The sequence below is a fragment of the Schistocerca piceifrons genome, chromosome X (assembly GCF_021461385.2).
Source record: "Schistocerca piceifrons isolate TAMUIC-IGC-003096 chromosome X, iqSchPice1.1, whole genome shotgun sequence".
Taxonomy (NCBI): Eukaryota; Metazoa; Arthropoda; class Insecta; order Orthoptera; family Acrididae; genus Schistocerca; species Schistocerca piceifrons.
In genome coordinates, this window is record NC_060149.1 from 197,781,707 (window position 1) to 197,797,467 (window position 15,761).

At 38.5% G+C, this 15,761-nt stretch overlaps 1 protein-coding gene across 3 annotated transcripts in view; it reads left to right on the forward strand.

Annotated features, from left to right (window-relative positions):
• LOC124721563 (mitochondrial glutamate carrier 1-like) overlaps positions 1 to 3,067 on the forward strand; it is a 185,925-nt gene extending 182,858 nt beyond the window's left edge. For all 3 annotated transcript variants that reach the window (XM_047246599.1, XM_047246600.1, XM_047246601.1), the window contains exon 9: positions 890 to 3,067. In XM_047246599.1, coding sequence (XP_047102555.1) covers positions 890 to 1,031 — 142 coding nt within the window. In that variant the 3' untranslated portion in view covers positions 1,032 to 3,067. The remainder of the gene's footprint in view (positions 1 to 889) is intronic.
• Positions 3,068 to 15,761: the final 12,694 nt, after the last annotated feature.

Here is a 15,761-nt window from a genome sequence, read left to right on the forward strand (position 1 = left end):
TTTCATTTGCCTCTCTGTTTTTATTTATCTCTTTGTTAACAATATTCTTGCTTATTAGTTCGTTTTATATGAACAAGGGTTTGAATTTGAGCTTCAGTTAGATGGCTGTCAATGTCAAGACAGGTGAATTTGGAGAAGTATCAGGAAGCAGTGATTTATAATTTGTCATTTACACCTTCATGTGCATGTCTGCAGTATATTTAGGTACACAAGATAGAGCAGTAGTCCAGGAAACTAAGACTTAATGCAAAAATATAAAGAAATCTCTCAGCAAAGCATTTTTAATGTAGGAAACAAACGCAATTTTTATATGGTGTATATTCGTTGGAGTGGGTTGATTAATTCTGGTGCCTAGGTGTGTAACAAGCTCTCTTCAAGCATAAAGCGAAATTGAAAACGTTTCTTACCAGCAACTCCTACATATTATCTGGATTGTTTACTTTGAAATGCTGAAAATTGTTATTTCTACTTGGTATGCAGCTAACAGACCTTTATCATTGCAAATATAGATGACTCTCATGTTTTGATAAAGACAGTGTAGTCCTGTAAATGTTAAGGAGACTAATAGCAGCTGTTGAAACAGTGCACTAGAAAAGGTTAAAGTATGCCCTGAAAATTGTTCTCTTATTACTCAAAGCTCTTCACACAGCTTACGTTGAATTAAAGCGGAATGGGTTACCTGTACTGTATAACAGTATTATGTGTAGTTGGAAAAAAATTTCTTTTTTGAAAACTTGGACACTCAGAATACCAAATTTGTTGAGCTCAAGTGAGATTATGTATTTGTTTCTGCAAAGAGCATGTATTACGTAATGTGTTTTGCCAAACTTATCACTGCAAATCCATCCTGTATATGAACAGCATATTTACACCATGATTTCTTTTCCAGAAAAATACTCAAGAATGAAGGTCCTCTTGCATTTTTCAAAGGTGGTGCTTGCAGAATGATTGTCATTGCACCACTGTTTGGAATAGCACAAATGGTGTATTACCTGGGAGTTGCAGAGTACATAATGGGCATCAAACGATAAGACAATATTCTTATTCCCAACTGAAATGACAATAATAGAATAACTTTTATGTAATATGTGTATTGACGACCCTGCTTTACATGGAAACACTGCCATTTCTATTTACATACAGTACTTGATCTTACTCACCACTGCAAATGTTTATTTGTTTCACAATAAAATAACTTTCATGTGATTTCCAGAATTGCTTTTGCTAAATGTTTCAAACAGTGAATGCTTTAATGTTTTAAGGAAGTGTTGGAGCAGAATATGTTGTGTGAATACTTGCGAGCATAGGTAAATGAGTCAATATCTCTAAGTAAATACTTATTAAATATTTTTAAATCGCAATCTCCAGCACTGCCTATCGGCCTGTTCCACAATATTCTGTATTTTGATTGGTTCTATATGTAGGAGAAGAGAACAATAGAAGTCAAATGAAAAGAGCAAGTGAGAAGAGAAAGCAGGAACAATTCAGCAAAAAGGCAGGAATGGTTTGAAGAGTTGCTATTTCCTTCATACTTCCATTAGATAGATTTTTGGGTATAGCTCAAAGCCACTATTATGAAAGACAATAAGTATACACTTCAGTGTTTAATTGTAATGGGAAGAAATCAAAAAATTGTACTAATAGACAAAGACAAATGTTGGCAGTGTGTGTTCCATGTAGCAGGGTGAATCCATTCAGTGTGTTCCTTAGTATTGTTATGAAATAATCTTAATGTTTGTGTAATGCATGTATGTATGATGATGAAAATGATTGTCAAAAGTAATGTGGAGGAAAAAAAAGAGGAGGTTCTAAGCCTGTATGTCTGTACAGTTATTTTCCTTGTCCCCTGCAAGAAACAGGTGTGTAGCAAATGTCAGTTTCTTTGAAGTGGGAAGAACATCCTAATCGCTGCTTGCTCTCTGAATGGCATAAAATGGCTGTGTGTAATGTCTAACAATTAACATTAACCCTCCACCAGTCCCACCATTGTACCTGGCATATTTTAACTGCCCATTGTTTCCAGTCAGCTTTGTGGAATATTGGCATCAGCTGTTTGTTGCACCAACACTTTTCTTGCTGCCTGCTGCTCACCACTCCTTTGTTGCAAGTTTTTTTCTGTCCATAACCATTTATCTGCTGGCTGTTGTATGGACTGCAATGCACAACCAGTGGAGGGTTAATAGATGTTTTTCCATTTATTGTTGTTGTTGTTGTTGTTGTTGTTGTTTATGGTAGTGATGATGATGATGGTATGGTGTTTGAACAGTTTCGTCCAAAAAGGCAGTATGCACTGAGTAGTAATAACTTAGCAGTCGATCTTCGATGCTCAGGTAACAGAACTGCAACGGAAATTGCTTTATTGGTATTACATTTCCTGCGTGGCATTGTCTCAAACGCAAGTTTGCAAATTCAGATCCATATGGCCCGGTGTCTTAAGAGTGCCAGGCAGCCCATTTACACTGTGTCATGTTATAATCTGAGCATGTACATGTACTTTGGAACATATGGGTCAATCTTATGCAAACAAAATTATGTCAGCTTCTTAGAGTTCACAGTTCCACTGCTCAAGACCTCTAGCAGTAGGAACAATACTGATAAAACTAACTGATAAACATTCAAATTAACATCAGATGGCTAATGCAGTGTGCTTTTATTATTTATTTTTATAGTTACTGTTATTATTTATTACTACATAATGACACTTCATAATATGAGGTTATGATAAGCATCTGCTTGCTTAATGCTAAACCCATCTTAACCTTGTCAATTTTGTATATGGAGAATGGCTGTGTCTATTATAGAGTGCTTGTTATGTTTGTGTGGTTTTGTAAAGTCTGTAAGATATGAACATGTTAACCAATAAACTGATTTCTGTCTGTATAACTTACATTTAAGGAGATTTAATGACAGCTCTGTTTCATAAACAGTTTTTTTTTTCATTTATGTACTATGAGATACATTTATCAAGTTGCGGATCATATCAGGATCCTGTGTGTATGTATGTTCTTTACAGTGTTAATAAAATAATTTAAATGTGGTAATAATAAAAATAATAACTGTTACAGAAGGCAGTGTTTTTGTTCCTTCATTTAGTTAATTATATTCACAGGCTTCTCACATTCCAAAATGCCAAGTTATATGTACAGTCTGTGAAGCAACAGTAAAATGTTTATTTTCTTTACAGTTAGTCTTGGGTGACACGTACACCACTAATATATGCTTTAAGCACAAATTCCATAGATTACCAGTATTTATTTTATAGATGTAAAGTGCAGTTTTCTTATGAATGAAATAGTGTTGTGTGCAGTTCCAATACAGTTACTGTAGAGTTAAATCGAATTATTTAAGTAATTATTTCACAGATCAAACAGATGGTAGTGTGAAGTCAATCAAAAAAGTTACAGAATGATGTAAAAGCTGTTAAGGTACTTTATTATTACTATTTATTAAAATACAGATTTCTAAGCAAAAAGGATAGTTTTTTCTGCACTTTATGGGCTAAGCAGAAAGGTCATACTTTGTAGATAAGCACTTTAACTGTGCTTTGTTTTATGCTTATTTTGCAAGAAAATGTTTTTGCTTACTTATTTTATCGTTTTTAATCCAAACAGCATATTTTACCAAAAACTGTGATTTTAAAGGTGTATGTATCACTCGTAGCCACCATTTATCGATCAGTGCTTCTCTTATTTATTGGATTATAAAAATTAACTTCAGTAGAAATGCGTAAGAGATCAATGCTAAGGTATAGCCGTGGTGTTGTGGTAATGAACTGCAAGGAGAAAAACTTGGTGTAATTGGGCTGATGAGTCATCATTTCATCAGTCAGTTATTGCATTGGGATGATGTCGTTGGCATTAATGGTGAATCACCTATTTCCAAGCTGCAGTGTGTTGTGAAATGCCCATTAGTTAAAGTGTGCATAATTGGGCACTGTTGCAATTAGGTAATTTCACCCACAAAAACCTCTGTCGGCATTCTTACACATATGTATAAATGAGTTTGGAAGAAATATTTTCAGTGAAGATGGCACTGTCTTATTTTCTTTGGTGTGTGAAAATAGTGATTCTTTAAAGAAAAATGACATTTTGCAACACATTAATACCACATGGCATAGAGAGAGGTCTAAGAATAAATCAAAGTTAAACTAGCAACTGATTAAACTAATGTTGGTGAACAACCAAGTTTTAGTCACAGACTTGCCAAAGACTTGTGCATAGCATTAGTGAATTCTGACACTGAATAAATATACAGGTCGTGTATTTTTAGAAAAATACACAAACAAGTACCAAATGAATCCACCTTGTGCAAAACCTATATGATACAGTGTTTTCAAGAAGTAATTTGTAATCTTCAACATACGGTCTGGTCTGGAGCTGTCATTCATTGTAAATAAAATAAACATTATTGATTTATTAGAAAGAGGAGAAACTGGTCGTAAGTTTGCCGAGAAGTATGGTGTTTGTACTTCTACGATAAGCGATATTGAGAACACCGATGCCATTTTTGAAAGTACACCTGTATACTTGATAGTGATGATGGGAGTAAATATTGAAAAGTAATGAAGAAACCGAAAAATGAACTTTTGGAAGAAACTTCATATTGTTCGTTTTTACAAAAACAATCAACTGGGCAACCAATATCTTGTCCCTCGCCCTGTGAAAAGGCATTAGAGTTAAACACTAGAATAGATGGTGCCGAATTGTTTGTAGCAAGTAATTGATGGTTATGGAGATTTAAATCTCGTCATGGCATTCGAAAATTGGGAACACGAGGTGAAAAAATGTCAGCTGATGTAGATGCAGCAAATTGTGTTAGAGATAGTCTTAAAAAATAATTGGATGAAAGTGACTATGAGTTGCACTTTGTTTACAATTCTGAAGCAACCAGATGAAATTGGAAATCATTACTATCAAAATTTTCAGCATCTTGTCGAGTGTGTTCATCTTCATCGTATAAAACTAGTAAAGATGGAGTAACAGTACTAGTCTGTGCAAATGCTACTGGGACCCATAAAATGCTTTTTTTATCCCCTCACCGGTACCCCCAAAAGCTCCAGATGCTTCAAAATATTTGGGTTTCCTTATTTCATAAAAATGGAAAAAGCACATGGAAAAACACTGAAGTATTCATTGATTGGTATGACAACACTTTTATCCCCGAAGTAAAAAAAAAAAAAGAAAAAAAAAAGAAATTGGTAAAAAAGGAGAAGTCCTACTTTTATTGAATAATGCGCCAACGTATCCTTCAGCTGAAATGTTAGAGGGATACAACAGAATGCTTACAGTAAAATTTTTGCCTCGTAATGACTTCTGTGCTACAACCGATGGATCAACATGTTACTGAAACATTAAAACCACTTTATAGATAACAACTTTCATGTAGAATATCATCTGCTGATGAAGATGATGTAGAAGTCATTTTTCACTCAAATCAATTTAAAGGAGTGTTATTAGATTGTTGTAGATGCATGGGACTTGATTAAAAGCAAGGCATTGAACAAAACTTGGCACAGAAAAGTAAAACTGATGTGGATGATTCTGTTTTGCAAGATATAAATGAGCTAATGACAATCGTACAAATATTCCAGGAATGTGATGCCGATGATTTGAAAGAGTGGCTCACTTGTGACAGTAATGAGGAAGGTTTTCAGATCATGACGTATGATGAAATTGTTGAAACCGTATTGCAGGCGAACATTAAGCAGAAAATGAAAGAAGATGAATCACAAGATATCTTGGATGCAGAAAATGATGCAGGACCATCTCATTCGGAAGCATTTCAAGCCCTGGTAACATCTTCCAAATGGTTCGAAAAACAGAAAGTGATGGCTTGAGTTGTCTAGAATTAAAATGAATTAGTCATGTCGCAGCAATGAAGAGAATAAACTTGTTTGACAATTACCAAATATTTTAAACAAAATCAAACCACAGTGACTGTCCTATATGACTCTTGTTAGAGTGGCCGGCACGAAAGAGTGTCTTCAAGATCATGGCCGCTGCCTGCTGCCAGCAGGGGCTGCGGGCTGTGATTTGCCAGCCTCTCGGTTTTGTTGCCGTGTAGGTACTGTTACCGGTGCGGTAGGTCAGAGCAGCTGAAATCTCAGTGATACCATGCTATATCGAGTGTTCACATCTGATCTCGGTGTCTTACTGTCCTTAGAAAGGTGCTTTGACGTGTGTTAGGTGGTGAATAACAATGCACGAGAAATGCCTACTTGTAGTACTCCTCCGGTCGGTGTGCGTAAAGGCGGAAAGACGTTCGTAAACAATCAAAAATTGTCATATCGAATATACTTTTTTACTGATCTGGCCACAATGAAGAAGCAAGGAATAACTTAAATTTTGCGTAAATTCAGAGACTTACTCCTAAAGCGTGTGGTGTCTCCAAGTCTACTGTAGACTGTAATTAGCAAATCTGTGTCATTGGCAGAATCTCCAGACATGAATGAGTGTAAAGTTTCTCCAAGAAAGGGATATGAATGTGAACGGAAATCAACTGACTTTGACGATTTTAACAAAGAGCTCGTAAGTAGAACTGTGCTTGGATATTACGACAGAGGAGGGTATCCAACAGCTAATAAATACAGGCTGACTTTGAAAAAATTAATTACTCGAGCTCAGAGACCTCTGTTCTTAGTCTTCTCTGGTCCCTTGGTTTCTGATTCAAGAAGTGTAATAACGGATGGAAATTCTTAATGGAACGCAGAAACATTGTAGCAGTAAGAGCGAAGTTTTTGTACAGTGCATTTCTTGCATGCTGCAGACACCAGGCCTGTAGTGTACATGGATGAAACTTGGGTTTCACAGAACCACGCCAATAAGTAATATGGCAAGACTCTAAAGGAAACAGTGGTTTGAAAGTGCCTACTAGTAGAGGCGGCCAATTATTCATTGCTTGCACTGGTACATTAATATACCACAGGCCAAACTTGTTTTTCATGGTGGGAAAAGTTCTTGCCAATCCGATTACCATTCAGAAATGAATGGAGAAGTTTTTAAGAATTGGTTTATTCGATTGTTGTATGTGCTGGAAGAAAGGTCAATTATTGTGATTGATAACGCCAGCTACCACTCCATTCAGATAGAAAAGCTGCCACGTTCAAATTGGTACAAGGCAAATATTATGGAGTGCTTAAAGGGAAAGAATGTTTCATTTTCAGTCAATGAAATGAAGGCTGAACTCCTGTGTAAGGAAGAAATCGTAGGTGCCGAAAAGGCTTAATAATTAGATCAACTGGCAAACAAAATGAGACACAAAGTGGTACGTCTACCACACTCACTGCCAGTATAATCCTATTGAATTGATATGGGCTTTCAAACTTGCTGATGTCGAGAAGCTAAAACACGAAGCTCTTGACAATATTACTCAGCAGGACTGGGAGAGGTGTGTAAACCATGTAGGAGCACTGCAAGAAATTGATTTCTTGAACCAGGGTTTAAGAGACACAATAGTGGAATCTGTGATGATACACCTGGCTGAAACAAGCGACAGTGAATCTTGAAGACATGGAGCCAGAAAATCCTTCAGTTTAGGTAAATGCTGTCTATGTAAAAAGCTGACTTGATTGAAATGTTTCTCTATTCATTTCACTTATAGAGGACATACAAAATAACTACAATTACTTTTGCATAGCATATAGTGGTGTTTTGAGTAATGGATGCAATGAAGAAGGATATGTATTAGCAACCAGTAAAATATTTTTGGGAAGTAGGGAATATTCTCAGTCATATTAAGCAAGCCGTCTGAACAAAACACTTGGCAACAGCCTACAACAAATCGCATGCTGCTGCGCACGGAATATCGCGGAAGTAATTTCCCTCTGTACGGGGTACGATACAATAATGATGTCTGGAATGTTACCAAAAATAATTTTGTAGTTTTCTTAACAACTTTCTCGCGGGAAGTTTCTTCGCAGTCCTACAGAACAAAAATTCATCAGAGACTATATTTTTTGCTATGCAGTCAGCACTGTTTTACACTTCTTATAATATTTTACTTTTTGTCTAGAATACTTTTATGTTTCCGGAAAAAGACGCAGCATATGCATCTGTAAACTTTGAGGATTTTTTTTTTTTTTTAGTCCAAGTATATTAGTGATTCTTTTACTACCACATGTTGAGGTAAAATAATTACTTTCCTCCAAAATGTCTTGTAACATTAGTTTTCATTTTTTCCTAGCAGCTAGTGAGAATTTTCTTTTTGAAAGTACTCCATTGATTTTCTAGATGAAAAAGAGAGTTGCCCCCCCCCCTTTTTTTTTTACGAACATTTGAAATTACACTTTAAAAAAACTGGCAATGCTATAAGATGGTGAGATGACCTTGAAGCCCCATTCTCGTGCCGGCCGCTATAGCTATTTCATTATTAAGCTTGCAGTATTTCAGTAATGTTAAGAAAATACATGTTCATGTATGAAAACATTTCTATTATGTATTAAACCTAGGAAGGCAACCAACCGTATGTCAACGTACCTAAAGGATAGCCTGTGACAACATAGGTTATCTTTCTAGAGTCAATAATACAAAAGTAGCTTTCCTTCACTCGTGCAGTTATCCAGATTTTCGATTATCTGAGTTACTAACAATAATAATTAGTCCAGATAAATGAGTCTCTGCTGTATAGTAAACTGTTACTGACAGGGACGAACCAGAGTTCGTGTATTGTGACAACAGTACAGGGGCAAGGAGATACTTAAGTGTTTCCTCTAAAAATAGTGAAATTTAAGTTACTTACTCCAATGCTAAGGCATAGTGTAGGACACATGTAATAACTGGTGTAAATGTAAAATTAAAACGTATTAAGTGGCACAGCTGAGTGATCTTGGCAGTCTTTACTAACAATTAAAATGTCCTTGGTTTTCCAGATGACATACTTCTGGGCCACTGCCTATGCGACTGGGAAAGGGTGAAGATGATAAAATACTAACTCACAGTTTGCACAAGAGACAGGCAAAGAGATCTGCATATGTAGCATAAGGGACTGTGACAATTGTACCCCAGCAGCTGTGTTGTTGTATGACAGTGTTGATTTCCTTATGGGGTACAGCATCAGCATAGGAGGCAATGAATGAAAGGAAATGGTTGTAAAAAGGTTTCACATGGTAATAGGTTGGGGCTGAGCCTCTGTAATCCCAGCTGAATGGTGGAATGTTGTAACTGGGTCACATGCATATTGTATAGCAGAAATTGTAACACTTTTGATTACCTCCAGGATAGCAGTCATGTTCAATAATTCCCTGTATATGGTGACTATTTTGTGTTGGATCTATTTTCTAAGTTTTTCATATTGTTGTACCAGCTCAGTAGCTACGCTCTGTATTTGTCTGGTAGTGGCCTGAATGTTACCTTCAATATGCAAATGTTGTACATGATGCATACAAGCATCTCACGATTTTGAGGGCTTTACTCCAATGATCACTTTCAGCTTAGTCGGGGGTACTGAATAGTATCTTTAGCATGGCTCCGCATGTGTTGAACCAGGCTTGCTTGATACAATGGAACAGTAAGGCATCCAAAATACTTCAGAGATGGTTTTTGGTGGTGACAAGCACCTGATTGATGTGCCAAAGAGTACGAAGCATTCTGCTTTGGCCAGACCTCCTTAGAAGAGGTTCACATGCTATTAAATGATTGGTAATCCACTGAAATACGACTTCGTCTTGATTTAGTCTTCTTTCATTGTAGTTAAGCTTATGCCAGCTAATGTGATGATGCAGTGGAGAGCGTACAACGATTTGTCCAATCATTCGAACATTATACCTGATTATAAGGGGTGGCCCTGAAAGGGTGTAGGATTTTTAACACCAATAAGTAGAGCAAACAGAATACAGCATCTAATTTCAAGTAATGAGGATGGTTGGTGAGGGTACAACTACTCAGAATACCTCAGCAAATAGGATTATCATCAGTCTGCAGTGTCTCAGTAGTGGTGCTAGGTGGCACAAGGTAGTAACACAACTGTTTCAATGTGACAAACAAATCTTTCTCTGTCTTAAATTCGAGAATTAAGAGAACAAAGTAAATGTTTATTCTACGCAAGAAAGTTGGTAGTAGATGAAAGGTTGGTAGTCAGCTGCGCACTGTTGTGTGACTAGTAGGAATGGTGGTGTTAGCAGTATGCTGGTGTGGCATGCAAAGTATTTGATCAGCGACTGAATGTTTGCAGGTAGAACTACAGTTGTAGTACAATGGTGGAAAACTTGAGTCAGCTCAAAATAGTAGTAGAGGAGGCAGGAGGCATTGTGTCTCGAATACGTACAAATCATATGAGTCAGCACTCAAGTAGGTACAGGCGTAGCATGATGTCTAAATCTTTTCTTCTTATGACCAGAGTGATGGGTCTTCAATATCGTCTGGAAATTGGTTGATGCTGATAACCACAAATACTAACACAAATTGGCAGACTTACATTAGAGTTCGAAATGGTGGTGTAGCTTTGTTCAAGCTTAGAATTGAATAAAGGTACTGTCATACCTGTGGAAAATGTTAGAAACTAGTGGACCCAACAGCAAATAAACATGAATATCATAGAAGAATCCCCATAGATAATCTTACAGAGGGGAAACTCATAAACTTCGCAATGAAAAAGGCTATCGGCAACGTAAACACACGTGTATCTGTGAATGTAATATAAGTGTAAGTGTTAACATGTGTAATTGTGTAAAGTTAGATGTAAAGGTCAGACTGCTAATACCATAAATATCTGAAGTTCAGTACCTTGCCTCTTGTGGAAGCAGGTTTAGTTGGTGAAGCTTTGAGTAAATTACCTTGTGTGCAAGCGGACGACAGTTGTGGGATGATGTTGGTCAAAGCTTCCAAAAACGCCACACACCATCAGGTGGCTTGCGGAGTATGGATGATGTAGATGTAGATCAGTAGAGGAATTGTGTCAAAACATATCATGGACAAAGAGAGAGAATGAATGGTTCATTAATGATCAATCACAAAAAATGCACAGTTACAAGAATTTTGCATAGGTTTTAAATGTTCATGGGCACTGGTGAATTTTGGATAAGGAATCTAGATTTCTTAGGAAACCAGCTATAAGAACTGATGTGGATCAATGGGCTTATTTAGTGTATATGTTTTAAGTCACAAAAATTTGTAAGTGCAAGGTTTGGGATTAATAGAAAAAGATATGCAACTTTGTATCTTGTTATTAGTTATCTTATTTTCTCTGTTGGTGGGGATTTCGCTTTGCCCATTTCTAAATTTCTTTTGAAAGAATGGAGTAATTCCAAATCAGAGCCCTTTATGACAAGTAGACAGCTATGCACGCACGTAATCAGAAGCTGAGGCACGTGAGCTGATTTAGGTGAATGCAGTACAAGAGGCCAATCCAAAGAGGAGGAGGAGGAGAATGAGCAGCAGTGGAGCCCCAATTAATCTTGCCATCAGGATGAGTTGACTTAAATAATTTGCATGTAGTATGGTGGAACTATACGAGGTGTGGCTAGAAAAAAACCGGACTAGTACTGGTGAAACAATAAAACGAATGCAATAAGGCTGAAAGTCGCGTGGCCTGTCACGTAACTCTCGCTCCGCCTACTGCTCGAGTTTCATCTGCCTCCTGCACTCAGTCTGCCCGTGGCGTCTGTTTTAAGTAGTTGACGTTTTGTCTGTGCGTCAGAAAATGTTGAGTGTACAGAAAGAACAGCGTGTTAACATCAAATTTTGTTTCAAACTAGGAAAATCTGCAAGTGAAACGTTTGTAATGTTACAACAAGTGTACGGCGATGATTGTTTATTGCGAACACAAGTGTTTGAGTGGTTTAAACGATTTAAAGATGGCCGTGAAGACACCAGTGATGACACTCGCACTGGCACACCATTGTCAGCAAAAACTGATGCAAAAATTGAAAAAAATCGGTAAACTTGTTCGACAAGATCGCCGTTTAACAATCAGAGCAGTGTCTGAGTTAACAGGAGTTGACAAGGAAAGTGTTAGGCAGATTCTTCATGAAAGTTTCAACATGAACAAAGTGTGTTCAAAAATGGTTCCAAAGTGTCTCACAATTGAACAGAAGGAACGCCGAAGAATGATTTGTTCTGACATCCTGGAAAACATTGAAAGTGATCCCACCTTCCTGCAAAATGTTATTACTTGCGATGAATCATGGTTTTTTACTTACGATCCCGAAACTAAACGGCAATCGATGCATTGGAAAACTCCTGGTTCTCCACGACAAAAAAATGCATGAATGTCAAAATCGAAATTCAAGGCAATGATGATTGTTTTTTTTGACATCAAAGGGATTGTGCACATTGATTGGGTACCAGAGGGACAAACAGTGAATCAGCATTACTACATTAGCGTCCTGGCTACCCTACGTGAGCGAGTACGGAGAAAACGGAACAATTTGTGGAGAAAAAAGTCATGGATCCTTCACCAAGACAATGCCCCAGCTCACAGTGCGTTGTCAGTGAAGACGTTTTTGGCAAAACACAACATTCCCATCTTAGATCATCCACCCTACTCACCTGATTTGGCCCCCTGTGACTTTTTTCTTTCCCTAAAGTCATGTCAGCTTTGAAAGGAACTAGATTTGAGACTGTTGAAGCAGTAAAAGAAAAAGCGATGGAAGTAATGTATGGACTTACCGAAAATGATCTGCAGCATTGCTATGAACAGTGGAAAATTCGTATGGAGTGGTGTAGAGACCGAGGAGGAGAGTACATTGAAGGAGATAACATGAAATTGTAAATAAATGTTTTTTCCAGCATCAGTCCGGTTTTTTTCTAGCCGCACCTCGTATTGCAGTAGATTGTAGAGAAAATTAAGGGAAAGCATAGGTGTATTTTCCAAATGGATTGGTAGTTGAGATTATTCAAGTTATAACAAAATATCAAATGACACATGCTCTTGACTAGACACAAGCAGCAGTGGGTGGAGGTAGGTTGAATTTGGAGAAATGATTAGCAGGTTCCACTTTCACCTGCAAGTTCGTCAGGACTAATTTGGTCCGACAACAATAACAGTGGCAGATACTGACAACATGGTCTGTCCGTCAGTCCATAAGACTCAAAGAATGTGAAATTCCCTCATATAAAATGCATCTATAGTACAATTGCTACCTGGTGTGGCTGGAGCTATGAAAGAAAACAAGATATACATTTAATCCCTTAAGAGAGTCTATAACGTTGATAGTCAAAGGGGATGGACAGGTGTGATCTGGGAGATGTAAATTGTAGGGTTTACTGTCAAGCTTCCTAAGTATGGAGTTCAGGCTGAAGTTCTCAGGTCAGGCAAAGGGGAACCTCCAGCTGTAGACTGGGGTCGTTGAAGAGGGCATGAGACTACCGCCTTAACTTCACCTCCTACACTTATACCGCCGTGGAGAAGTGCACCAGGGTTAAGAATAGTGAAACTGAGTGCAGCTGGATGGATTTACCCACAAAATAATGGAGACAGCAAGTCCAAGTATATTAGAATGATAACAATTCGAGTTAGAGACTCTGCGATCAAAAGAAGTACAATAATGTGTTAGTGCAGGAGTGTTACTGTATGTTGTGCATACATATGTAATTGTTCTGTGTAATATGATCAAATATGCCAAGGGCAAATGTGATAGTATAGTTGATGCTTAGGAAACAACTTTCAAATGCTCCCTGACAATAACGTTAGCAACTGTAAGTGTTTACTAAAGGCAACGCAAATGGTATTTTAGCTTCAGACTTGTCATCATCTCTGAAGGAAGCATCGAATGTGATGTAAGACAATGAAGTGTAGAGCACGCAAGCAAGCTAAACAGAGTAAGTTAACTGCTTTTGTGAGAACGTGTTCATCATGATCCATTGCACTGAACTAATGTTTGTAAAAAGACTAATTGAAAGTTAGACAATTTATTAATAATTGTATGTAGGTACAGAAGACGAATAATGTACATTATCTTGCCCATTACACAAGAGTTTGTAATGTCAGTACAACGTCAAAAACCTGAAGAAGTTAGTAAGCAAATATCAATGAGCATGAGTGATCATGAGAGTATGTTCAGACACAGAAAGCAGTGTACAATGATCAGGGCATTGATTGAAGGAGGATACAGTCGCATCAACTAAATATCTAGGAAAAACATTGGAAAGCAGTAGAAGATGGAATGAGCATTTAGGGATTGTAGTAGGGAAGGAGAGTGGACAATTTCGGTTTATTGGGAGAATTTTGGGAAACTGTGGTTCTTGTGTAAAGGAGACCGCATTTAGGGCAATAATGTAACCTGTTGTTGAGTACTGCTTGTGTGTTTGGATTCCACACCAGCTCAGATTAAAGGAAGACATTGAAACAGTTCAGAGGCAGGCTGCTAGATTTGTTATTTGTAGGTTTGAGCAACATCCAAGCATTCCGAAGATGCTTTGTGAACTGAAATGAGAATCGCTGGAGGGAAGGAGATGTTCTTTTCAAGGAGCACCATTGAAAAAATTTAGAGATCCAGCATTTGAGGCTGACTGCAGAACAATTCTGTTGTTGCAAATGTACATTTTGCTTAGCAGCCATGAAGATAATATTAAAAAGATTACGGGTCATACATAGACATATAGACAATTGAAACTTCCTGGCAGATTAAAACTGTGTCCAGGACCGAGGCTCGAACTTGGGACCTCTCTCTGTTTGTGAGTGGAACAGGAAAGGATATTACTGTTAGTGGTACAAGGTACCTTCTGCCAAGCACCATATGGTGGCTTGCAGGGTTATGTATGAGATGTAGATTCTCACAGGTGGCTCACTTTGACAATGGCACCTGCACATCTACAAGGGCCTGTAAGCAGAAAACCATTTCTCACATGTTATAACATCAAGGCAGCAAAGAGGGCTGGCAAGACAGCAGCTAAGATTTACAGTTCGTATTGGCTGATATAGAAGTATGGGCATCATTTGATAAGGAATTTGGGAATACAGTGTTGAGATATTCATTCACGGTATAAACCTACAGGTCCTCCAGCACTGTCCAACACTTTCACAGTGAGAACGCAAGTTAAAGACCACAACTCAGAAACTTACGAGTAGCCAGGACCAAGGATGAGGTCACATTAATAAGTAGAGTGGCAATGAGTGATTCTGCATGTAGTGTGTAAACTTATGTGGCCTAGGACAAAAGTCTGCAGGGATAGGGACTGCGACTGCTGTGTTGGGATGCGGGCAGAGTTGGCATCCCTTCACTCCCAGCTTCAGGCAGTGTTGGCTTCGGTCGCACAGCTTGAGGCTGTTGCCAATGGGCATCACTGGGGGGGTCGGGATGGGTGTTTGTCGGGGACGGCCAGCTCTTCCCACGTATCCCCCGATCGGACTACGGCTGTGGCTGCCCGAGATACTGCTCGCATTGAGGCTGACCCCTCACCCGTGGTAGAGTGGGAGGTCGTCTCAAGGTGTGGCAGTGGGCGAAAGACATTCCGGAGGGCTGAGCTGAAGTCCTCTCCAGTTTGTCTGACAAACCGGTATCAGGCATCAGGCTGTGTCTCCAGCTGATACTGATCTTCGGCCAGACATGGCTGCTTGTCCTGTTCCAGAGGTTGCCCCTCAGTCTGCAAGATCAGGGCGGTCGCAGAGGGTGGGCTTACTGGTAGTTGGGAGCTCCAATGTCAGGCATGTAATGGGGCCCCTTAGGGATATGGCAGCAAGAGAGGGGAAGAAAACCAATGTGCACTCCGTGTGCATACTGGGGGGAGTCATTCCAGATGCAGAAAGGGTCCTTCCGGATACCATGAAGGGTGCACCCATCTGCAGGTGGTCGCTCATGTCGGCACCAATGATGTGTGTCGCTATGG